General features: G+C 36.9%; 2 protein-coding genes across 2 annotated transcripts; one reads left to right on the forward strand and one right to left on the reverse strand.

Moving 5' to 3' along the window:
• Positions 1 to 1,018: 1,018 nt before the first annotated feature.
• jumu (jumeau) lies at positions 1,019 to 27,281 on the reverse strand. Its single transcript, XM_034968986.2, has 9 exons — positions 26,905 to 27,281; positions 8,856 to 8,966; positions 7,868 to 8,772; positions 7,524 to 7,648; positions 7,343 to 7,450; positions 6,678 to 6,847; positions 5,550 to 5,699; positions 5,002 to 5,086; positions 1,019 to 4,122 (listed from the first exon to the last, which is right to left on the reverse strand). Exons 1-9 carry the CDS (start codon positions 26,962 to 26,964, stop codon positions 4,013 to 4,015), a joined length of 1,824 nt encoding a protein of 607 aa, XP_034824877.1. The 5' UTR covers positions 26,965 to 27,281; the 3' UTR covers positions 1,019 to 4,012.
• LOC138402325 (tigger transposable element-derived protein 4-like) lies at positions 20,468 to 22,292 on the forward strand. The gene has a single exon (XM_069498554.1). The coding sequence runs from the start codon at positions 20,816 to 20,818 to the stop codon at positions 22,256 to 22,258; it is 1,443 nt and encodes a 480-aa protein (XP_069354655.1). The 5' UTR covers positions 20,468 to 20,815; the 3' UTR covers positions 22,259 to 22,292.
• Positions 27,282 to 27,383: the final 102 nt, after the last annotated feature.

Here is a 27,383-nt window from a genome sequence, read left to right on the forward strand (position 1 = left end):
TCTTTAGATATAGATATCAACTTCATAGCACATAATAATATATTTTTTACTTGCTCCAAAGTAACACTATGATAAGAATAGCTTTTTATTAATCCTAATTAACGTCAAATTCATCGAACACCATTTACTGATGATTTGGCTACTTAGTTTTTAAGATTAGTAACTACCTATAAAATAACTTGAGAAATTTTTTGTGTAAATTCAGGATTCAGAGAATTTATATCATATTTCACTATAAACAAAAGTTAATTTCTACAAATTCATTGCATTAAAATATTACCTTTTCGTAATAGACAAATAGTAGGTAGGTACAGTAATATAAAACAAAAAATAAGTTTAGCTTTCTCATATTGCATCAATATAATTTTTGGCAATATCCCTACAGAAAACGCGCAAGATGAGTGCCTTGAGTCCCTTCTCCACTTAAACGGAATGGAGAGGAGATATGTTCATCAGTTATAGTTATGATTAAATTAATTAATCATTTTGAAAATAATTATGATTAGTTTAATCATAATCATATTGTTATCATGAACTTTTGGAATTTAGCCAGTAGTAATGTACCTATGTTAAACTTTGAGTAACGCTGACAAAAAAAAATTACCGTGTATTAAATTTTATGAATGGTAGAAATACTGGTAGTAACTAGCGAAACTGGTAACGAAGGGACCAAATCAGATCATTAATAGATGACGTGAAACAAACGAATTTTGCCGATGCGACTTATAAAAGTGGAAGTAGAAGCCGTCGGAAATATCTGCGCACCTCGCTGGAATGCGCTTCGCCTAGCGCTTCCCCACAGCTCGCCCATTTTCGCCTATCAAATACCCAAAAGACACATAAACACTACGTTTTACCAGTAACGTTTAGTAGTAAATTGTGTGACACTACTATCGTGCGCTTTCAACAAATGCGTTGGGCTCCCGTTTGACACAATATGAGAAAGAATTACAGACAACATATTAAAATAATCTGAGCCGCATACATTTCCATGTCACTGTGACAAATTATTGTGCTAATTCTGCTGTACACAATTTTTAAATTTAATTTAATGTAAAATTATAACCACAATTCTTCACAATGTTTTCCACGGAAAAAGATGGCATTTTACACTAATATCATAAATTTAATGTAATTCAGTTTATGCACAATCGAAAAAGCACCAATTATTACTCCTAAAAGTGCATAATAAAATGTGTTCCTACTTCTTTATCCATTAAATGAATCCACGCATTTTTGATGCATGAAATAATTCAAGGGATTTTTTAAACAACTTAGTTCGGCTCAGATATAAGATATTATATGACAAGATTCGAAGCTCTGCCAGTGTCAACATTATTAAGTAAAAATATATACAAAGCGGTGGGATTCATTTAATATACCCGCTACGGTTCTTGCTACTATATTCATACTTTTGTACGTCAAGATCAGTCGTGCAAAGGTCTTGGACGAAAACATGTAGGTACTCTTATGGAAATTCACATTCTGAATAGTACGACCATTATCATCCGAGTCGTCCCCTCTTCTTCATCTTCTTCGCTCTGGGCTGGTTTCCGCACTTAAACGTTTCCGTCTGTTGTGCGTGCATTGCCCCTCCCCGCCGAAGTCTTCACTCCAGCCATCCAAGCTGTCGTCCAGTCGTCCCCTCATAAATGACATCAACAGTAGGAATGTGCTTGCGATTTGCAAAATATCGACAGTTTGCGACCTGCTTACTTTAACTTGTGCAAAATTAACTTTCTTTGTAGAGAAGACGAAGTAGAGTGCTTTAACTTTGAATTGTAAAACTTATTCCGATAATGTTAAAGTAGATTTTACAGCACCATTTTTAGAACCCTAGTGCCTGAGAAATATTTCTTGCGATGACTGATCAGAATTGATGACAAATTATGTATAGTGGATGACGACTAATAAGTAGTAGTAGGTATACAAAATGTATCAATAGAGCAGCAAAATACGTTTTGTACTGAACGGTTCGATACCAATATAAGATTCTTCACTTACATAATAGGTACTTAGTTATTATATTAATAACTTCCGAGACACAAAGAACAAAAAATATGACAAATTAAAATTTAAAGTCAAATATCACTACTTCTGTTAAAATTACTTAGGAATTAAAAATATTTTACAGTGTACGATATGTAACAAGTGTTCCATTTCGCAAAACGTAAATACACTTATCTGGTACAGACTATCACTTTCAATTTAACAGTTAGTATAGTAAAAACCACACATTACATTCAATTCATTTCTATATAGTATCCGACCGAACCGTCGGCTTTGGCTTCGGCCATTTTTGGCCAAAATGGACCGAAGTTTTGGTCGAAGCCGATGGTTTCAAGCAGACGAGTAGATATCTTCTCGAGACCTTCACACTAGCTCACGCACACGTGTCACGGACGCTCCGATTGCGCCCAGTTCGATGGCAAACGGGGCGTCCGTGACACGTGGTGTGCGTGAGCTGCGCTATGAGTGAGTGAACCTACAGCCAGCCGCTGCCCACTAGTATGAAGCTTCCCTTCTGGTCTATATATCTACTCGTGTGGTTTCAAGGAAGCACCGAAATTGAACGAACTGAGACTGATTGCGGTTGTTAAATTACTTTTAAGTAAATAAATATTAAGTATAATTGACATAATTTCGAATTGTTATTATTTATTAACAAAAAAAAACAATCAATATAAACTAAAAAAACATTATTTTATTCATTGTTAGCCTATTTTAGACTGAATTTCTTAGGGTTATTAATACCTTCGGCTTCAGCCAGAAATCTACTTCCGGGCGGACACTACTTCCATATTATCATTATTTATTCTCGTTCATAATTGTAATATTACACTCTAATAGTGGAACAATTCACTGGAAACTAAACTACACTTATCCTTTCATCCACATTACTTATAGCCGTGCTATCCCAAAAAAACTGTGTGTAAGGTAAGTTCATACTATTTAAAATGTTTAACATGTCCACATTGTATGCAGCGCGCAAAACAAGTAGTCCGATCTGAACACGAGGCGGGTCTCAGCCAGGCTTGTATCCTCAGTCTATGAACCGCCACATTAGATTGGACTATTTGCGATCGCTGTTATATAAGCAAGGAGGACCTGAGATCAGATTTTGTTTGTTTGTAACATACAGTCTGAGAAATCTAAATATATAAAAGAAAAAGGTGACTGACTGACTGATCTATCAACGCACAGCACAGATCAGGCTGAAATTTGGCATGCAGATAGCTATTATGACGTAGGCATCCGCTGAGAAAGGATTTTTGAAAATTCAACCCGGAAGGGGGTGAAACGGGGGTTCGAAATTTGTGTAGTCCACGCGGACGAAGTTGCGAGCATAAGCTAGTCACACTATAAACTGTTAGTGTAGTGACGCGGACGCAAAAGTTTTTGGAATCTCTGATGTTTTTTTACGCTCGCTAATCTGCAGTTATTTGTTTAAAACTTGCGCGACGCTACTAGTCACCACCTCACAGTATTCAAGATGTTTGGCGTCAGCTATACATCTGCATACTTCAGCGGCCAGTACATACAAAGAGTGACACATCCCATTCAATGTGTGTTGTGTGCAAAGTTCGTGCGCCGTGCTCGTGCGCAGGTGTGGGATGTGCTGGCGATTACACCAGTTATACGTTTGGTGTATAATCTCAACAGTTGGTGTATATTTTAAACTTTAAGATTGTTTTACTGTTCTGCTTATATTTTTAAGTACCTAACTCTTCTATTTTTGTGTATTTTCTTTTAATAATTAAAATATTAGAATACAGACTAAGCCAAAAAGTTGTTGCAAGAGGTAAAACTTTGTTGCAAATTATTTTGTTGTACGTAAATGCTTTATTTCTTAAATAGTGTGAACTCACCATATTATATTCTTGCGCTGACGGGTGGGGTCAATCATTTGCACTTATTTCACTTTTATATTTGGAAAACTATGCTATATACCTAACGATTCACCAACATTAGGTGAATTCCATTATACCACAGAAGAGTTAATATAAAGTCTTTAAACTAAAGCCACTCTATTCACCAGGGGAGTTTTCCGCCTGCTTGTATGCGATTGTGTTGTAACTGGTCGGTAAATGTAGTTCGTCTTTGCCCGTTTCGCTGGATGAACTGAAACAAAATTGTAATTGTACAATTCAAAATTCAAATCATTTATTCAAAGTAGGTACTATTGTAGGTACTCTTTTTGATAGTCGGGTTATAGATGATAGTGGTGATAAATATTCAACAAATCAGCCTGTCTGCGTCCACTGCTGGTCATAGGCCTTCCCAAGAGCGCGCCACCACACACGATCCTCTGCCTTCCCCATCTACCCACTTCCCGCTACCTTCTTAAGGTCGTCAGTCAAGCGAGTTGGAGATTGTCCCACACTGCGCTAGCTGATACGCGATCCCACTCCAGAACACATCTGCCCCAGCGGCCATCGGTTCTGCGGCAGACATGGCCTGCCCACTGCCATTTGAGCTAGCTAATTCGTTGAGCTATGTCGGTCACTCTGGTTCTCCTACGGATTTGTTCGTTACAGATTTTGTCCGTCAGAGACCCATAATTTTGTCCCATAATTATATTCACAGGAATATTTTTTATTACGATATTCGGACTCGCACAGGAAGGGTTCCGTACCATCGTACAAGAAATAACACCTTTAAATTTCATGGCGGTCATTTTAAATTTTAAATTATTTGTTGTTATAGCGGTAACTGAAATAGACATTCTGTAAAAATTTCAACTCTCTACCTAATACAGTTCACGAGATACAGCCCGCTGACAGACATACGGACGGACGGACAGCGGAGGCTTATTAATAGGGTCCCATTGGCACCCTTGGGGATGGATTACGGAACTCTAAAAAATAAACATAAAAAGGATAACTTTCTGATTGATTTTGTGTATGAGTTGAAATATGGTGTGAACCACATGGAATTTTATTAAAAAGATATAAACTAAAGGTGGAGGCAGGTACTACTTAGACAGAGATTTATACTTACTTGTATAATTTTCTGTAAGGGATAGGTCTAGTTTGACGGGTTTCGTAACATCAATGTCAAACTCTTCATACGAATGGTCCAATACCTGAAAATAACAGGGGATTCATATTTTTTATAATTTGTGTTAAAATTATGGATTGTGTGGAAGCTTAAAGTGAATGTGATATCATATAGCCCAAGACAATAGTGTTAAAGGGCAATAATGTTGAAACATACTTTATTAATATTATGTAGGATTAGGTGCTTGTTATTTGAGGTGAAAATACCACCATGCCCATGGTCAGCAGGTGCTAAGTGCCGCCCACCATGCCCGTGTCTCCACCTCATCTGCCTGTGTGGTAGTACGACTGTATGACGTGTGTTATGGTATAGTTTACCTCGATGTCGCTGACGTCTTCGCCGGACTCCATGTCTGCGATGTAGGAGGTGAGCGCGCCCGAGGGCCCCGTGGCCAGCAGACGGTACGTGCCGCCCACCATGCCCGTGTCTCCACCTCCTCTGCCTGTGTGGTAGTACGACTGTATGACGTGTGTTATGGTATAGTTTACCTCGATGTCGCTGACGTCTTCGCCGGACTCCATGTCTGCGATGTAGGAGGTAAGCGCGCCTGAGGGCCCCGTGGCCAGCAGGCGGTACGTGCCGCCCACCATGCCCGTGCCCTCTACTTCTTCCACTTCCAACTCCTGGTCCGACACCTCCTGCGACAAATGGAATATTACATTGAGTTCTATGATTCTCTTATTTCAGCGGGGAGGGGCAGAAACGTTAAAGTGCGGAAACCAGTCCAGAGTGAAGAAGTCTGATGATTGTCTTATCAGTATGAGACGGGATCAGGCCGAGCTCACGAGGTCGCGGGACTCGAGAAAGAGGACCCGAGATAGAGTCCAGAAGAGTTTGTTAAATGAGCAGGGTTGCACTTTATTGTGTCCTTATCTGAAAGGTACGTATTCTATGGTAAGACCTAGTTGCTATTAGTTGCAGTAGTCACCTTTGAGAACATTATGGAGAAATTTCAGGCACGCGAATTTCCTCACGATATTTTCCTTCAGCTTAAAGTAGCAACAGAGAGAAAAAGTAATGTCGGGAAATATTATTTCTATTTATGTACTTAATAAATTTTTATACTGGAAATTTTGGCTGATTTACTTTACTTCACTGACTCTTTATTAACATATTAAAACTTAGAACAACAAATGGCGCTGATCAAGCACTGACCAATAAAACAAAAATCGGAAAAAACGTGTTTCTGCATTGTTGACAATGCCTCGACATTGGGCGTTTACTATCGTATCACTGCGTATTGGCATTCTCGAGAGGTCACTCACAGAGGATAATATGAATGCACATTTTTTGTTCAATGTCAACTGCTTATCCCACACGGTGCAATGTGCAATCTCATCGAAAACGAGATCTTAATACATATGTTTCTATAATTTGTTAATTTTATTTGATAACAGAATTTCAGTATAATTTTAGGTTATTTTCTTTCAACTTTCCGTAAAACCATTGTACTTATTTACTTACTTTTAAAAATTAGGATACATTCTGCCCGATGACGTCAAGTTCTATAGAACAAATGGGATTTACCTGGATTAAGCTTCAAGTTTCTTGTGTACCTATAGACTTCGCCAAAGTAATGAGCCTGTTTCGAGTAGGTATAATATAGCAAGTCGTACCTGCTCTATAACAGTCTCCTCTTCCTCAACAGCCTCCTTCACATCGGCGTCTATCTCGAAGTCTGCGTCGAGCTCGACGTCCGCGTCCGGGTCGACATCGTCGTCGACTTCGTTGTCGCTGCCAAACCCACTATACTTCATTTCCCCTCGCTCCAACGCCTCGAGACTTTCTGAAACACATAATACAATTTAAACAATCTCTCTCTGTGTTAAACATATTCTTCATTGTTGAGGATAGTGACTCGTTTCCATCTATACTAATATTATAAAAAGGAAAAGTTTGTAAGTTTGTATGTAGGAAGTAATCTCTGAAACTACTGAAGCGATTTTGAATTTTTTTTCACCAACAGAGCTACATTCTTCCTGAGTGACATAGATTATAGGGCTTTACCTACGAAGCCAGGACGGGTCGCTAGTTCTTTATATAATGGTAGGGGATTTATGTGATAAACTGAGGTAGGTTCCTAGATCTTCATCAAAACATTGAGCCAACTATAGTCTGCATTGGTCCCATCATAGAACAAGAAACATTGAACAGTCGAGTTGACCGAAATTTGGACTAAAATCACCCAGTATGCTATATGTCGTTAAACCCCTTACCGTTGTATGTTGGTTATATAAGTTATTAACTTATTGTAAGTTATGAGTTCAGTGTTACCATTTACCTGGATATACCATCGCTTTTTTGATTGCTTGTGGATCTTTTCTTGACCATTTTTGAACTTCCTCATCCATTTTTCCAACTTTTGATGGGTTCATTGCCCATAAACAACCTGTAAAAGTGTTGTGAATGATATACTGATTCTTATGATATTGTTATGGCTTTAAGCATAAATCAACCTATACCTTTTCTTTGACTTCCGTTTGTTGAGGGTTTCTCAATTTTTTCGAAACATTTATTGAGACTTAGGTTGTGTCGGACGGAGTTCTTCCATCCGTTTGGTGCAGTTTTGAAGTATGGAAAGTGTTGACTGAAACAATAGTGTTTTCATTAGTCTCATCACTCTGAAATGCAAAGCAGAACAAAGAGTGATTTTATGTAAACTCCATACAAAATGAGTTCTCACGCGCCATTTAAACTTTATGTGTATGTATTTTACCAACTGTCATGGTAAAAGTAAAACTTTTAAACTACTTGTATACTAGGTACACTGTAAGCACTCATTTCGTACGCATTATATTGCACTTACCACATAAAATTGTAAATCTCCGAAACTGGTAAGCTTCCCGTCCTGGAATTCTTTAGGGCCATCGCAATTAGACATGAATACGAATAAGCCGGTTTAGGGAATTCGCCCGCTACTGTTTTACTAGAATTATTTACATATTTAGCTTGGCTAGTGTCCATCGTGAACGCACTGCTCACTGACGTTTTAATTAGTTGTCTACTGTTATTTAGCGATGAGTTATCGATCAGTATTGTCGCGTTTTTGTTACTATTAGCTAAAATTGTCCTAGATTGCTGAGCATCCAGTATGTGTATATTACCAGATATAATAGTTTTAGTTCCTAATGAATTTGTTATTTTATGACTACTATTTAATATTGAACAGCTTTTATTATTAACTTTCAATAGTTCCGATTGACTTTTAATCCGCACGGTAGGTGTCACTGTTGGTAAGGTAGCTGTTTTAACTTTGCTCGTGTCTAAATCCTTTAACAAGTCTTTTACTACTGCTTTGTCTTGCTTTCGAACGTATATGACCATTTGTGTGGCTTCTTCTAGTTTTTTCGGCGGAGGCTCTTCTGATTCTTGGACTTTTGAAACTTTAATGGCATTCGGTGAGAACGTTAGGTGACTTTTTTCTTCCTTTGGACTGGATAACGACGTACTGTTATTAAGATCATTATTATTAGCAGCCGATGTCAGCAATAGATTTGATGCTTCTTCTTTAACGATACTTTTAACTGGCGTTTCCGCAAACGTTGATGGCATAACCGAATTTGGATTTACCATGACAGCATTCGCTTCGGACCCGTACAAATCGAGATTATGGACAAAACTTGAAGAAGAATTGTTTAGCCATGTCACTGAGTTGTCTGTGTCCATATCTAATAACGGTGGCAATTCTGAGAAATTTAATCCTAGTGAGTCCTGTAAAACGAAGTGTGGGTTAGTTTTGTTATTTTTTTAAATTGTAGATGAGGGTAGAATTAGCAGAATTAAATGATACTAACAGGAAAATCTGTTATACTGCTCAGATCCGTTGCTATTTCATTCTTTATATCCATGTCCAGCATATCTTGGAGTGAGTCAGTGATGTACAAATCCATATTGTCTAAGCACACCTAGAAAACAAAGAGATTTTTACTGAATATGAAAATAATTATGACAACTAGTAAGTATACGATGTGCTAAATCCATAAATATTTTTAAGTAAATCGGTAATTTCTGAAGGTAATTGATAACATTGGTATGGAATGCAATTTTTGAAGTTGTAACGCTAAAGGACTAAAGTAAGAAAAACTAAATTTGTTATGTATTGAACTTTCGCGCCATTTTTCTCCTGAATAGCGACCATTTTTTCGTGACGAAACGAAGACGGGAACAAATTCCACTACTCGGTAGTGAAACCTGTTTTTGTCTTTTGGTATGCGATGCCCTAGCCGTGAAAGAGAAAGATTATGTTTTTGATGCTTTCTCGTTTCCGCTCTCTTAAGGACGGAAAAAGTAAACTCGCACGAGCTAATTATGTAAATGAATGGTTTACTATAAAGTTACATTGACCACTCGTCTTGTAACTATTAACTACTAGTAAAAGAGCAAAATGTAGTAAAGAAGAATGAAAATATAAGTACTTTTTCTTTGTCATTGATGACTTCTGCTTAGCGTCGTTAAAATGCTTTTTTGGAAGACCTCGTCATCATAATCAACCCATCGCCGGCTCACTACTGAGCACAGGTCTCCTCTCACATTAAAAAGGGTTTAGGCCAAAGTCTCCCACGTTGACCCCTGTGCCAATTAGCAGACTTTACGCACTTTTGAGGACATTATGGAGAACTCTCAGACGTGCAGGTTTCCTCACCATTAAGGCAAGTGATACTTAATTGCTTTAAACGCACATAACTCCAAAAAGTCCGAGGTGTGTGCCCAGGATCGAACCCTCGACCTCTCGAAAAGCTTATTGGAAGACCTACATCAACATACATTCATTATTTATAAAATAGTAGAGGTGGTAAGTAACTTGAACCCCACGAATGGAAGTCTCGTTCTACCTAGGGGCTTACCAAAAAAACCTTGACGCCAAGTGGCGCACCGAAAGGCTTCCAAGTTCGGGACGATAACATTTTTTATTGAAAGTTGGAACACTGCCGTAGTTACTATAAATAAACTTGTTCTGTTAGCCGCGTGTATTATACCACATTAGTCGTTCGTGCACATAAGCTTCATCCTCTTCCGATAGGAAGTTACCTAATTTAAATAACTCAAAGATTGAATTATCTACGCGACGTACACAAACCGTCAAGTGCGAGCAAGATTTGGAGAAACATTAGGTATTGTGATCCGACCGCGTCATAAACAAAATAATTTATTTCTTGATAGCGATAAAAATTAACAATACAAAAGCGAAATCTTTCGAAATAATAAGTAAGACTATAATGTAATGTAAACCACATGAACGTATGCCTACTGCCTGCCAGTTGGTTGTAGAACCAGCTGAAACTCTGCAGCAGAGGTTATAAGACAGCAGTCAAGCATGGGTTACATGCCCAGGATTTAAACTTACCCACTTATTTTTTCAAAACTTATGGAAAGCTGCAGATCTTGAATTTTTAAATTAAGGTTACCATCTCACATTATACCTACCCTCGAAAATTTGAATGTCATTTAGTCAAGGAACATACCTGTGTCTATCTACTAACTATATACCTACATAAAATACAGAACAAAACTGCATTTCTGCCTTCAGAACCGGCACATCATCGCAGTCATTATCTTTTGTGTCGATACAAAGAAGTGAACAATAAAGGGAAGAAAAAGTCAAGGGAATGACTTATAGTCAAGGAATATAGGTAGCAGAGCATAAAATACGGTTCATGGAAATGGGGAACGATAGATGTGATAAATCTTATCGCTCGACTATTTCTATGCACTTTACAAGCATACAACAAATTGTGATTATTAAACGACGAGGTGCAACTAATTTATTTAATAAGTTTCGTTACTTTTTCAAACTGATGATGTACCTAGGTATGTATAATAATACCTCCGTATTTTCCCATTGAGTCTTATAGGCTTGCTGAAAAAGCCAGACTTAAGCAGACTTAATTATACTAATAAGGCGATCTAGAAGCAGAATCTTGCGAATTAAAATAATAAATATAGGATTTATTTACAAGTAGAAAAAAAAATAGGTAGGGACGTAAAAATTAAGACATAATTAAAATCGTAATAAGTAATGATTTGCATAAACACCTAACTAAATATAAGACGCCTGTATCCATGTTTACATTAGATAAACATACAAAATATTTTGAATGCGAATCGAGTGCACTGACTGATAACAATAAACGTGAGTACGATATCTTTGGCCAATCACAAACAAGTTTACCAGTTTTTTAATCATTTGCCTTCCACTAATCGTTATCGTAGAGTAGACATTTCAAATGATAAAGTGTGTATTTCTACCTGCTCGAAGTTTGATTCATATTTGGCGCTAAAAGAGATTGTTATAGCATTTATAGTATCAAATATATCATCAGTGTGAGACAGACCAAATTGGGGTGACAGAGGGAGATAGCTATAGAAGATCGAAAGAGGGTGAACCTACCCCTAATGACATCGCAGCCGCCATACCGCGCCCTTTTAGCCAGCGAAAGCCCTGGTTGCACGTATTTCTATGAACTGATGAAGAACCAGTAGGTGTTTCATTTTTATTTTATTAACTAAATTGTTAAGAAATATTTGTTGATTTGCCTTATTTTTAAAACTAAAATAATAAAAAAATTGAAAAATTAGTCTTACCTACCTGGAATTTGGATACCTGCAACTCCGATTAATTTATAAGTTCGTGAAGTAGATAGGTAGAACCACTTTAGAGATTTTTGCCGAAATAACAAGAGCAGACTTTATTTAATTATTATATTATTATTATGAGAACAAATCGATCATAATGAAAGGATGTTTCCCAAAAAATTACTAAAGATAGGGACTATGTTCAGAATAAAACAAACACGTTTTGTAATTGCTAGACGGTAATTAGGAATTAAAGTAGAGGTACTTAGACAGGCTATTCATTTTATAAACTAAAACTCGTGCTTTACCTAACCTATATACATAATATCAGGTCAGGTATCTGTAGCTATAATATTAATAACTGACTCAGCGTTTGCCAGCAATCGGATACTCGTGGAAGTATACCTAGGTAGGCATTTCTTATTTTTCTTTGCAACATCAATAGGTTTAGAAACGTGACATGATCGCTTATTATTCAGTCTTTTTATGTTAAAATGTACACAGGCCGAAAACGTCTGTAGATCCGTCTCGCAAGTCGCATGTGGCCGTGTATAGTAGTGCCATGCCTCAAGACTCAAGAGGGCCATGAACTCGCTCTTTATTACTTAGAGTTCATCTCGCTTTACGTGCGATATGAAGTAGGAACTATTAAAAGATATTTTTAAAACGACTCTCTTTCCATCTAATGATAAGAGGTTAAAGTTAAAAAACGCTGTTTTTACGAGAGGTACCTACTTTCTGTTTTGTATTAGAAATTAGGATAAAATTATAATACATACCTACTAATAATAGTTAATATTACATTTGGTTAATACTTAATATACCTATATGTACTTACTTAATTGGGTATTTGCCTACTTTTGAATTTGATAAATACTATTACTTTATTATAAACTAGGATAAAAATAATGACGTATACTGAAAAAAATATTAAAATCCAACAAAGATTTACAAAGTTACAGGCATTTTAATTTTGGAGTGGGAGGGTCTTCTATCCCTTTCTCGCAAAACGAAAATTTGTATGAAACCGCACGAAGCTACTATGGCATTAGTAGGTGTGACGTCAAACTGCTGTATCGCTATCTCTGTCTAATCAGAAATATTTAAACGCTTATAACTTTTTGTTATTTGATAGATTTAATTAGTTTTTCAGTTTACGTCATTATTTTTATTCTAGTTTATAATAAAGTAATAAAAAAATTGGAGTCAAATACCCAATTATGTATTTATATATCTTTTCAGCTATGTCTACCGTGCACAGTAGTTCGTTCAGTGCAAAACATTCTGCAGTCAAAAGTGCTCGTAGGATGAAAATGAAGAGTGTAGATACTTAGGACAGTAGTCAGACGACAAGACAGACAGAACGCCCCGCACACCCGCACGACAACGACGCATTCCCGCTCCGGGTTAGCGCGGGGATGTGCTGGGCGTCCCCACCTCGATTTCCATCTCGACCTGTCGCGTACTATAGTTATACCTAAGTATGGGTTATGAAAAAAAATTGTAGTTGAGTTATCCTATCTAAAGAGCGGTTTTGGGGTTGATGAATCAGTTAGAACTTAGAACCTTAACTTTTATATTTATTGCATAATTACTACCTACCTACTTATTTACTAAAGCAAAATATTTATATGTAAATACATACCTACTATGTTTGTAAAATATTTTTTACATTAAGTAAGTAGGTACCAATTTGTAATTTACCCGAAAAAAGTTGTTCAGGAAACGCCACGCAGTTTCGTGTCGCTTGCTCATAAAAGTAAGGTTCAAGTTTCACATTTATCACCTTTCATATTTTTAGTGGTGGCATTATTGTCGTGACCATTAAAATATACGTGGGTACCTAATAATTTTTTATTTATTTAATTTTATAGAAATGGCATACTTGTACCTATAAAATGTGTAAACATAAAAAAAATAGATCAGAGTCCAGGTAACAACCCCTAATTAAATAAATGGTAAATTAAAACTACCTGACTATTCATAAATACTTGTAAAAAGTTTACATGAATAAAAAAACATTCTATTCTATTCTAATAGGTGTAGGTAATTTATCAGAATATTCTCAAAGTTTTTATTAGATTACCTACTAACTATTCTGTGAAGGTTTACGGGAAGAATATTATAATAGTCAAAGAAACGCTGCGCAGTCTGGTGTCCCTATAGAAGTAAAGCTGTAGTTTCAGTCTCTACCTTCGGCCTTCAGCAATATTCACGTCTTTACATCGATAAATCAGATAAGTCGGAAATCGAATTAATCTGCCTTGTATTATAATACAATAATTTAATATTCGATACGGCCAGGTATCCAAATAGTTGTTAACATTTGGTCATTGAACGTTTTGTCTAGATCTAGGTACAGCAAAAAATGAGTCAAGGTAACACCCGCCCGAGTCTACGTTCGCTAAACTTGTTAGCCGGCACTTATGAATGAGTTTTATCAAAATATAACACACTTGTGTACTTTAATTAACATTTTTTGTATACAATAAAATAGTCATTGTGACGTGTCTGCATAGATAATATTAATTATAGTGCTTAACAATATAAATCACTGATGAAGCTACGATCGGGCCACACGAGTAGATTATTCGTTCTTATTACCTACCTACTATAAGTAGCAAGTACCTACATATTATTTGCCAATAGTTAATCAGTTTATCTACTTGTATTACATACCCAAGTAGTAGAGTATACCTGAAGGAGGATCCACACCTATGAGCATAATACGAGTAATATGAGCCATCTGACTCGTGTGTTATCAGCTCGCAGGTGTTAAAATTTTTACAAAAAAAATAAAAACCGACTTCGATACACAAACACTAAAAATTGAAAAATAATTTAATTTATTACCGAATATCTTATGTATACAAGAGTTAATATAGTTCCATAATAATACTTTTGGTGCCGGTGCCAATTAGCTTTAGCTGCGCGAATCGTCTAGACTTCATATTTTTATGAGACTCCACAATGGCACCTCATTGGCACCGACCCCAAAAAATATTATTATGGAACTATATTAACTCTTGTATACATAAGATATTCGGTAATAAATTAAATTATTTTTCAATTTTTAGTGTTTGTGTATCGAAGTCGGTTTTTATTTTTTTTGTAAAAAATTTTTATTTCACAATTTTTAGTTGCCCCATGGAATTATGCTATGACTGGTTAAAAATCTACTGTTTACTAAGCGTATACACTGATCGCGAGCAATTTACTCTTATCCGTTGAGGAGTTCCAGTATTTATCTTCGAAGATGTTCATCAGATCTTCACCAAATTTAAATGGGACCAACTTTGAAGTATACCCTTTCAAACAAAAAAAAATATTTCTAAATCGGTCCCGGCGTCTTCGAGTAATCGGGGAACATACATAAAAAAAAAAAAAAAAAAAAAAAGATTCCGACGAATTGAGAACCTCCTCCTTTTTTTGAAGTCGGTTAAAAATTGAAGTTTCCGCTCGGTTTGCGCGGCGCCGAACGAGCCTTCACCTGCGATTTGAGCAGCATAGTTCGCAGGTGTGGATCCTCCTTTACTAGTTTTAGTTAAAACCAGGTTTTTAAGAAGACGTAAACTTGTAAAGCATCAAGTAGGCGTATAGTCCGTAAAAAATGACTCCTCACGCGCCATTTTAACTCTATGGGTCAACTGTCATGTCAAAAGTACGGTTCGATTTACTTTTAAAATAAGGTAAACCATTTAAATACTATCTGTCCCGGCTTACTCACGTGTGTAGTCGGGCTAACGTCGACTACACACGTGAGTAAGCCGGGACAGATAGTATTTATAATGGAAATCACTCACGGTAGTTTAAACGCTAAAGTAAACCATTTAATGAAATCGTACTTTTGACATGGACACACAAAGTTAAAATGGCGCGTCAGGAGTCATTTTTTACGCATTTTATATTATGTCTTTTACAGCCTGCTGTTATCAGAGTAAAATAGCGGACATCCACTAGCGTTGAACTATTTATTCATATTTTCGCCTACGAATCAATCTATACTCTATACCACTATACTAATAAATAAAATTGAAGTGTCCGTCTGTAATTTCGAAAAGCTCATATGGTTGTTTGAACTATACCATAACTGAATCGCACGTTTTTAAAATTTTTGTCTTTCTGTTTGTTTACACGGGCTAATCTTCGGTACGACTGAACCTATTTTGAAAATAGGTTCAGCCGTTCCGCAAAAAGCAGTTGTGTTTTTTTACCTATATACTCCGAAATCTCTGAGTTTTCTGAACCGATTTGCGTATTTTTTTTAATAAATAGAGAAAGCCGTTACCTAAGAAGTAGCCCGTCCCCGGGATGCATTTCGGGGACGGGCTACTACAGATAGGCTTTTTTTGTCCTGGCAAATCAAAAGTTCCCACGGGATTTTTAAAACCCTAAATACACGCGGGCGAAGCCGCGGGCATCAGCTAGTTTAAAAATAAACTTACACCGCAATAAGGGTCATAGCTATACGGTTCGAGGCTTGATTCTTAAATGGATCTCACGAAGCAGGTGGTTGGTAACAAGTAACGACCAAATCCGTGTACAGTAGGTAATGTACATCGACCTTTAGAAGCAGCTAGCGGATTCGTAGAGCATTGTCTCTGTCGTTGGGACCGACAAAATGTCATATATAGGTATAAGTGATAGAGACAACGCTCGCTCTTCAAAGCCGAAATGTCATTCTAAAGGCCGATACATTATTTTCTGCCGCATACTGTAGAGGTGGTAGCGGCCAGATGTATTTTTCAGTTTCCTTTTCATTATAATATTTTGTAGACTAATAAAAACACCAACCAGGTCATTAAAATTATTACTTATACATAAGCTGGTAAGTAGAATATTAGGTATTCTTTTGGCTATTTAGATATATTATATTATCATATAATAATAATAAAAAATATTTTATTTAATTAAGTAACCTACCTACAATTATTATTTTGAATTATTTTAATGAAAAACCAACAGATTCACTGCAATAGTTGTTTTACCACGGAGCCCGTACGGAAATCTGGACGGATTTCTCTTAGTTTGGAGTTTGGAGGAAGTAGGTCACAGATCTCACAAGATGCCTACTGGTAAGCCTACACAGGGAGCGGCATTTATGATTTTCAAAATTTCATACCTATTAGTTTTATTTAAAAATTGATGTTTAATAAGAAATTAACTGTCAATGGAACGCCATCATGTCTGTGCGGGCAAATTGTCGAAAAATAAATGCGCGTGCATTAGGTACCTATTCCTCCTGATTGTGGTCGGTGGATTAATACCGGGTGTAACCAGAAAACGCTAGCAAAAACTTAGCGTTATTGTTATACCTACTACCTAAACATAATCCAATACTAATAACCATTTGCTTGATTTTGTAGTTTGTGTTTTTTTTTTCAAACCCGCAATGTAAAGCATGCAAAACTCTGGTCAATGCCTCACCTACGACGCGGCATTGACTCCGAGTGGCCTACTTACGCAACGTTCGTTGACCTCTAGCGTCAGTCAGATGTTTTATTTGCAATATATCGTGAACTTTTACAAAACATAGGTTTATTTTTATTTATTTTTGTCGTTTTTTGTGTACTATCACCTATCCTCGTTTCTGCCAGCGTTCTGATTACAGCCTGTATTGTACTAAGGTTTTACTATTCTAGGATCGATTTCAGCATAAGTCGTGTAAAAACTGCGGGGGCCAAGTAGGCGCCCGCGCTGCGAGGGGCCGCGTGTCCTCGAACCTGACCGCGCGCGATCGCCTTGAACTCGTCGTAGTCTGCTCTCCGGCCAAATTACCTTCAAGTCTACGCTCTACGGCCGAGCATTATCGCGATAAATTGAAAAATTGTATTAAACACTCATGGGAGGCTTTGCCAACTACGAAAAAAGCCATTTCTAGGATTTCCCAAGTCCCAATTCTCAGACTAAACATGCGTTTTAGTTTTCAACCAATTCACAAACGTGTACAGAAACAATTATTAGATCGATGACTAAAACTGAAAGAAAATATTCAGTATAGGAAAATGTAAATATATTTTTTAAACGTTGATAATTTATTAAACTTTAAAGGTGTAGCTCTAGCAGGGGGTTGCTACCATACTTACTAAGTGGTTGGTAATGCATGACGTGATTTCTAATACTATTCTGAAGAAAATATAAAACAAATTGTACTTTATACTTTGTCGTAAGATTTTTTACACCTTTATTACCTGTTATCTCCCAAAGCCACCATGATCCAAACCAACATCCAAACAAACTTTCCTCCCAGTGTTGGAGAAACACGCAGAGTTAGGCTTTTATAAAATAAGGAAGGTCTGGCACGCCCTGGGTCTTAAGTCATAATATGTAGGTAAGCTTGATAAAAAGTTTAAAACCCCCTGTTTACAAATACCTAATTGAGCTTTCATCTAAGCGTCTTTGCATTGCATTTTACAGACAGGGCATCTCGTATGAAGCTCGTGTCTCCCTTCCTATTGCGTAAAATTTAAAAATAGATCACCTACAAAATCTTGATCGATAGATGGGCATGGAAAACCTTTGATCCGGTGGAATGATTGAGTGATTAATTAACGATCAGGGCAAGATATATTTTAGAAAATAAATTAAGATAGCTAGTCGTCGAAATTTTTGATGTGGATTAATTAGTTAGATACACATATAACTAGGTAATCGAAGTTTATAATATTGGTAGACAAAAACCTAAACCTGTGAGTTTGAGCTTCTAAAAATTTGCTGGGTATCATCTTAGGCGCCAAGAATTGAGACTTTGAATAAATACTAAAACATTATGTATCAAGGTGGTCTGAACTATTAGATGGATTAGGTAGGTACCTACATGGCATTCGGTATCCCATTCTGAATTAGGTTTCATCATGAATTACCTAAAGCTCTAGACTAGTTCGAGTTATATATTATTATGCACATAGCGTGATATTTAAAAGCGTTTCTGAATGGGAGTCTTGGTTACGTACTTTTGATTAAAAATATATTCATGGAAACTTGCTTGGCGCGAAATTTTTCCGACGTGTTCCTTTATGCGCGCGCAGTGATAGGTCGAAATAGAGGGGTTATGTATTGATTGGATGTGCGGCGTAGTCACTCCCCACCGTCTACTTTCCAGTTCAAAAGGGAGGGAAACTGAAATATTCCTCCGTATGAACTTTCAATATAATTTTTAGCGTCTGCACTCAAAGGTACAACTTTCAGGAAAACTTTTTCATTACAACTAGATTTTGTCATACCAAGAAAATTAACCAACTGCGATTAAAAAGATTGTTGATTTCTAATCAGGGATTAGGTGCTGAGCCAAGTTTCTCGAAATAGGTACCTAATGTTTTAAAAAGACTATGCTTTTGCATTGGATCTAAGCAATACCTAATTATTTATTAGTATAATAATAATAGGTAATATTTACTAGATCTATAAAATGAATTAAGGAATACCTAAGGCAGGAAACATTTTGACTCGAAAACTTATAAATTGTGTTTGTTCGCAATTTGTAGAATGATGACACCTGCCGGTTCGGGGCAATGTCCTCTTCGTAATAAGCGATACTGAGTCAAGCTTCTTCAATAAAGTATTCATAATTTCGTGTGTACATATTACTACACAAACTATTTTTGTAGTAGGTAGGTACCTATAGTCCGCGACAGGTCGAGATGGCAATCGGGGTGTGAAGCGGGGTGACACCTCGGCACGTCACCCGCGTTCACCCGCACCAGGTTAGCGCGGGGGCTGTGCGTGTATGCGGGGCGTTCCCTCCCTGATTGCCATTTCAACCTGTCGCGTATTTTCTATAAATATAATAGGTAATCGTGGAACAAGGAATGAAATACCTACCTAAATAGAAGATTGGTAAAACAACCTTGACACGATAAAGTTCCGGTAAATCCAGGACGTTCCAGTTTTGGAGAAAACATTCGTTCTCATTCCAAAACTTTATTTAGGTACACGCTGATGGCCGCGACTTGGTCCGCGCGAATTTAGGTTTTTAAAAATCACGTGGGAACTTTTGATTTTCTAGGACAAAAAGTATACAGCCTATCCGTGGTAGCCCGTCCCCGCGATATGCAAGGTATCTCTGTACCAAATTTCGTTAAAACATTTAAACGGATGATTCTTTAAAAATCCCGTGTGATTACCACGATTTAAAAATGCAATTTCTCAGCATCAAGGTTGAGTAGTTGGGTTCTCGAGTTCAAAAAGCCTTTATTTGGTAGGTAGGTACCTCCAATATCAATTATTTAAAACGGACAGTTTCTAAATCCCATCAGTCAGTTTTGGTGGTCAGGTCCCTTGCAGCAACAGGATTGAGACGTTGGACTACTAGATAGGGAAATTGAAGGGACCTGGGATATTTTAATGCGTTATAAAGAGTTTTCGTTAAACGGAAACTAAAAAAAAAAAGCAATATAATTTTATGAATAACTGGTTAGTAATAAAACGATAGTAGCTAGGTACCAACCAAAGTCAAATCACGAATCGAATGAGTACATACGCGTAAGTACATTTTGTATGAAGGCCACTCCGAATCGTTTTTTCATGAATCATGAAAACGAACCGAATACGAATGAGTGCACAAACGCCCTAAGTAGTGATTTAAAATTACATACATTTACAGAGATACATTATTTGCAACGTAGATATGATAATATTTATCTCAAAACTGGCGGCACGCAACGCGCCGAAAACAGTTTAGGCACAATCTCGTTAATATTATAAATCGTTTTTTCCTTAAACATGCTGTGTAATAAAATTGCGTGTGTGAGTACCTAACGTGAAAGTGCCAGGCTTTGCTAACCGACATAACGTCGTCGTTCATTGTAACGAAAAACTTCCTATAACGTAGACGTTTAGTTCAAGTTATTGTTGATAAACTCTTAATAACGCAACAACTATTCTCAGTTTCAGAATACGTGAGTTAAACGTCAATAAATATTTATTATCGGTATTATATCGTCCATGTTATCGGCTTCGTTCATTCCCCTAAGCCTTTATAATATAGTGTCGAAATTTCTAAGACGCCTGAGGTAGTAAACAGCTGCCTTGCTTATTGTTACTTGTCTAGCGCATGTTTGCCATTATTTTTGGATTGCATTGTCTATGGAAAGAGGAAAGTTTGGACTTTGGTCTCAGTTACCAAACAGAGTAGGTGCCTATCGTAATATTAACAGTTAAAACCAACTTTAAAACTGTAAACATGACAAGCAAGAGAAAAGCGTTCTGTGTTGACGAAAAAGTTCGTTTGATACGTGCGATAGAAAAGGGAGAAAAGAAAAGTGCTGTCGGAAGACGTTTGGGGCTAAGTGCATCTACTGTTGCTACAATTTGGAAAAACAAGGAAAAAATTCTGCAGGCGGAACTGGAGGGAAAGTGTCCTAAAAAATTGAGGAAGCCAAAATTCGAAGATTTGGATCAAGCAATGTTGACGTGGTTTAACAATCAGCGCCAGAATAATGAACCAATCTCGGGACCAAATATTAAAGCTCAGGCTGAGAAGCTTGCTGAACAACTAGGCATTACTGACTTCAAAGCGTCAGAAGGTTGGCTCGGGAAATTTAAACACCGTCACAACATTAGCTTTAGTAAAATTAATGAAGAGGCGCGAGATGTCGATATAAATGTGACTAAGGACTGGGTTAATAAAGTATGGCCAAAATTAAGGGATAGCTATGCTCCGAATGATATTTTTAATGCTAATGAAACGGGAATTTTCTTCAACATGGCGCCCGACCAAACTTTAAAATTCAAAGGAGAAAAATGTGTGGGAGGAAAACTCTTTAAAGAGCGTATTACCGTTCTAGTAGTTGCCAATATGAGTGGCACAGAAAAAAGGAAGCTTATGGTTATAGGAAAATCAAACCTTCAGTGTTTCAAGAACATAAAACAGTTGCCTGTCACATACAAAGCAAACAAATCAGCTTGGATGACAGCGCAGTTCTTTGAAGAAGAAGTGAGAAAATGGGATGCTGAACTGAAGGGACGGAAAATCTTGCTTCTAGTAGACAATTCCCCTGCTCACCCTCTTATACTCAATCTTCGGAACATAGAGTTAGCATTATTTCCAGCTAACACAACCAGTGTCTTGCAGCCGATGGACCAGAGTGTGATTTCAAGCCTGAAAGGTATCTATACATGGAAGTTGTTGATGGAACTGATCGAATCTGACGGTAAGACCTCGATTAATATGCTACAAGCAATGAACTTCATATCTGAAGCCTGGAAAGAGACAACAGCTGCAACTATACGGGATTCTTTTCGTCAAGCAGGATTTTGTCACAATGATACAGTAGAAACGGAGCAGTGTGATAGTGAGGAAATTGGGACCGTGAGTGATTGGGTTAAGCAATTTAATATACCACACCATTTTAACGAACATCTGCAAAAATACAAGGATATAGATCAAGACCTGGCCACAACAGCATCACTTACTGATGAAGACGTACTCAGTTTAGAGTCGGAAAGTAAGGAAAAACAAAATGAAGATGAAGAAGATGACCCACTGGACGATTCTGAACCACCACCAACTATTCAAAAAGCACTCGATGCCGTTAAACTATTAGAAAAATTGTTCTTGTTTAATGAAGATGATTTCACAACATGTCTAAAATACTTAAGAAAATACTGGCAAAGCAAAAAATGACAGGCAAAGTGTACTAGAATAATAAATTTGCATTAACTAGTTATGTAGGTAGGTACTACTTTTTGAAACAAATATTAAAAATTATTGTGATTAGTCAGATTTGGTTATTTTTTTCTCTCTCCACATAACGAAAGCTCTCTATAGCGAAAAAAAATAGCTACCGTCAAACTAACCAACTGTGCTACTCAATAATACTTTGCCCAAAAAGCAATTTATAAGCAAATTTCGTTAATAAAAAAGTTACACTATATTTTTATACTAATATACTAAAAAGATATAACTAACATACTAATATAAAGATACTAATGTAAAGATACTAATATAAAGAGGTCAAGTTTGTATGTTTATTTGTAGGGGGTAATCTCCGGAACTACTTAACCGATTTTGAAAATTCTTTTTATTTTAAAAAAAATTAGAGATCCGTAGCGAGCTACCCGTGCGAGGCCGGGGCGGGTCGCTAGTCTTTAACTAATTTAAGTAATTAAGAATAATATGTTATAGTCTAAAGGGTTTATTCCACCTTCCTAAATAAGACGTCCTAAATGGCCATAGTTACCGTCAAACTAGCCAACTTTGCCATGTGGGCAATGTTGGCTGAAAGTCCGGATTACTTTACCCGCCATCAAAATTTAACAAATTTTGCTTTAAATGTTAATTTATCAAAAAAATTACATAGCGAATTTGATTATAAATTGCTTTTCGGGCAAAGTATCATTGAGTGGCAAAATTGGCTAGTTTGACGATAAATATACCATTTAGGACGTCTTATTTAGGAAGGTGGAATAAGCTCTTAAGATGGGAGCGGACTAACCTGGAAGGAGTATGGCAGTTTTTATTAAACCCATGCGCCTTTGGTTTCTACACGGCATCGTGCCGGAACTCTAAATCACTTGGCGGCACGTCTTTGCCGGTAGGGTGGCTAGCCACGACCGAAGCTTCCCACCAGACCAGAAATTTAGAAATTATAAAATTCCAAACCCCTGCCAGGAATCGAATCCGGGACCTCCCGCTAATACGAACAGTGCTTACCACTGCGCTAGGGAGGTCGTCACATAAGTGGTGTAGTTAAGTAGATACTGTAGATAGGTAGGTATTAGGTACCTACATAATACAAATAGGTACCTATCTGAAAATGACTGCAAGCCTAATCTAATACCCAGACCAAAGTTTAGAAAACCTCTGTTCCAGAACACCGGAAGTCAGGCTCCCATAAAGCCATGCCACCATCTTGTCATCTCAATTCAAACCCTCCGCGCCGCGCGCCGGTCCACTACTGAGCATTGCTCTCCCTCTCAGAATGAGATGGATAGGGTAGAGTTAGAGTTCAAGTTAGGACAACTCCGGTGAAATTCTGACTAATGGTATCTGCGATTATATGGATTAAAAGTTTAGGACTGACGAAATAAAAAATGCTCTAGATAACCATTACATATTTTGTAAGCGATTAATTAAGCTTTTCATTGAACTATTTTTATAAGTAGATCGAACTTTTTGTTTTCGCTTAGTCGGGATACCAACCGTTAACATTAGGGGAGAGTGTGACGGCTGACGGAATCAACCACAGGTGTGTGTGCCGGGCCTCTCGTGAACAGACTACAACTACATTGAAACACACGCACACAATTGACTGGTTGCAGCCGCCTTCGCCAGTCCCTTTTTCGTTGAGTGCACTTCCCACAGAGTAAGTTTGATCAGTATGATAGTTTGAACTTACGCACAGCGATAATTTTATATGTAGAAGTGTGCGTGTACAGACAGCGAACGAGGGCGAGCAAAGGCGAATAGTGGGTTTCACCGATACACTGCAGGCCTTCCCTGTCGTATCCTGGGCCCTGGCGGCTGGCCGGTGCCAACTTTTGAGCAATCGAGGGCAAAACGCGCTGTTAATGCGATGTACAGTAAAATTGTAGCCTGTATAACTTTGCATACATTAATACCTAATTCCATAAGTAGCCTGTGCAACGTGTGTTCGTAAAATCAGGTCAGCCTCAATTGGTCACGTGACTTAAGAAAAATACCTACATACGGTGCAGCAGCGCACCCCTTTGACGGCATTCACGTAACTATTGTCTCTTCTGATATAGAGGGATAAGAGTTACACGATAGAAAGAGAGGTGTTTGTTAAATTTTAGGCCGCAACCCGCTATGAGCGGCATAGCACTTTATTGCGTCGTAACAAGAGTCGCTGTTTATTTACTTACTAGCTTGTGCCCGCGACTTGGTCCGCGTGGACTACACAAATTTCGAACCCGTTTTACCGTCTTAAGGGTTGAATTTTCAAAAATCCTTTCTTAGCGGATGTCTACGTCATAAAAGCTATCTGCATGCCAAATTTCAGCCCGATCCGTCCAGTAGTTTGAGTTGTGCGTTGATAGATCAGTCAGTCACCTTTTCGTTTTATATATTATTTAGAAGAAGAAGAAGATAAAGCTAGGTCTCCTGCGCCATGTTGCGAACAAAATATTTTTTTGCTAACACGTTAGTAAAACAAATTAACTAACAGGCCGTAGACTGCGATTTTCAAGTATAGAACATTTTTGTTAGTCACAAAAATTTCTAAAATGAGTTCTGACGAGGAAGACGTGTCCACAGTTTTGGCAATAGTGGATTTAGTTCTCAGAAGAAAAAATAGAAAGATTTCGTGTTAGACCTTACCTACTAATTTTTATGATCTTCGAAATTTCGCATCTAGCTATTTAGTTTTATTTTTATGCTCGCGTCCCAAATAACGGGTCTTTCCTGTATTAATTGTATAAAATACAAAGTGTTCTCCTTATTCTAATCCATTAAACCGATAAACTAGACGCGGCTTAAGCGTCTTTGCAGAATGATCCTTCTGTACCTGGAAGGTAGGTAGGTAGGTACTATTAAGTATACTGTGGTAAAATTCGCATTAACTGGCCGTGAGTATTGTCATGTGCAAATGCAGTGTTAATCTTATTGAATTCTAAATACCTACGTGAGTAAAAATTTTTTTAAACACCATCTTACAGATGGTACCAATCACCAATGGTATGGTAAAACCATTTCAAAACTGTTTTATAGAGTAATCCATTAACGGTATGTTCGTTTATGTACATGTAAAAAAGATTTGTGTGTTCGTTAGTCGTTACTTAGTTATACGTTCGCGCATCGTTCATTCGATTTAATTGAATCTTTGTACATGGTTGTTGGCGATTGCGTGTTTCTGGCCATCAACATACCTACTATAGCAGGCGCACGAGACATAAAACTGAAAGAGGCATTGCGAATTTGCGATTTGCAACGCATGTCTGGAATTAGCTAGTGAATACTAAGTAGGTAAATACCTACCGATGTACTTAACTACTTAGGAACTACCTGAGTACCTAATAGAAAGTAATACCTACTTTTTTCATTTTGATAAAAGATTTGTACTAAGTACCTATATTAAATCTAACTGTACTGTTTACAAAAGCGTTTTACGAAATAAAAAATTGTAGGTATAAATGTTTTTTTTTAAATTAACATTTTCTACACTGTGGCCTAGCCTACAACAACACACACACAGAAATATTCGTTCGATAACCATACAACTACATTGACAAGGTGCACTCATTGTTAAACGTTTTGAAATTCTCGCTTGGAACCGGCCGTGGGAACCACATAACTACCTACCACGTAGACAGAATTTAGTAAAATATTTTTTATTGATATAAACTTTTTAACACTGCTGTCACTTATTTTGATTATTTATCAGTATTAGGTATACTTAAGTAAAATAAGTATGATACAACCTCAGATCAAATTCTACAACACATTAGCTTCCCTCATCCCTGTGTAGCTGCCTAATTAATATAGGGCATTGAAAAAAGCGCAAGAGTTGAATTAATAACAATGTGTACGTATATATACCTACAGTGCATAGTATGCAACTTTTACAACCAAACGTAAACTCATTGACGGCAAATTGGCGCCGATTTAACTACAATCAATTTTTATTTTCAAAATACAGTTAGGTTAGGTAGGGTAGGTACCTAGATAATTGCGTACTATAATGATTGTATTTAAACATTCATGTTGTTAATAAAAATAACAATTACTTGAAATAGAAAACACGAGTAATAACTGTTTAGAAAATTACTAAAATAGCTCGATAAGTAATAATAATAATACACATTCTATCCTTATCACACAGCGCGTGTGAATGAATGAGCGGAAAAGAGACAACAGACTAGACGACAGACGTTTTGTCCGTTACAAATATTAATATGCCGCGTGTTTAGAGAAGTATTAACAACAAAAAATTATAGTATATCATTATAAGAACATATTTAAACCCAATAACTGAGGATTTACGATATAAACCTGTAAAAGGCTGCTTGTTTTCATCAAAATTGTATGCCATACCACGACGTAACAAAATATTATGATTCACTTCACGACTGTTTCCCGCCACTTTGACAGAATGACATTTTTACAACATAATTTAATTATCTCATTAAATGATCGTACAAGGCAACGTAATAAATCTACATTATATTTATTTCGAGTACACATAGGTTCATGAGATGTATTATGAATGGATGACATTAAAAAGAGCGGGACATAGTCGTGTTACTTTCTCATGGTCCCGAACTGTGGTAATACAGACAAAAACATATTTCTACGTCTAAAATTTTACTTACCGAATATTTATTCAAATAAATATCCTTATGCTCAATAGAATAATCCTGAATTTCACACATTTACGTATTTAGCGTCATAAAATTAACAAATATAACACCACTCACTCCATAGACTACACTCTGTTTTGGTGAAAAGGTACACAAAGACTGGTTTGCATTTCTATTGGTGGAGGCGCTCCACGTGACCTACAGCAGTCAAACGCTATTGGTCTTAATTTCGCTATAGCTTGACGTCATATTAGTTAACCTACTTTTTTTAATAAAACTAAAATTTATAGCGTATAGTGAACATGCTATATATTTCAAAAAATTTAATAAATAAATTTACATTTATTGGTCACATATTGATACGTAATATATACTTACTTTGATACTTACCAGTTAACATGACTCGTCGACTTTCAACAACATGGCGGTTTGTTTACACCGGCATGACAAGGCGGGAACTATTTACGTGATTTATGTGCAGAAATACCTGT

Source organism: Maniola hyperantus, chromosome 5, assembly GCF_902806685.2.
Source record: "Maniola hyperantus chromosome 5, iAphHyp1.2, whole genome shotgun sequence".
Classification (NCBI taxonomy): Eukaryota; Metazoa; Arthropoda; class Insecta; order Lepidoptera; family Nymphalidae; genus Maniola; species Maniola hyperantus.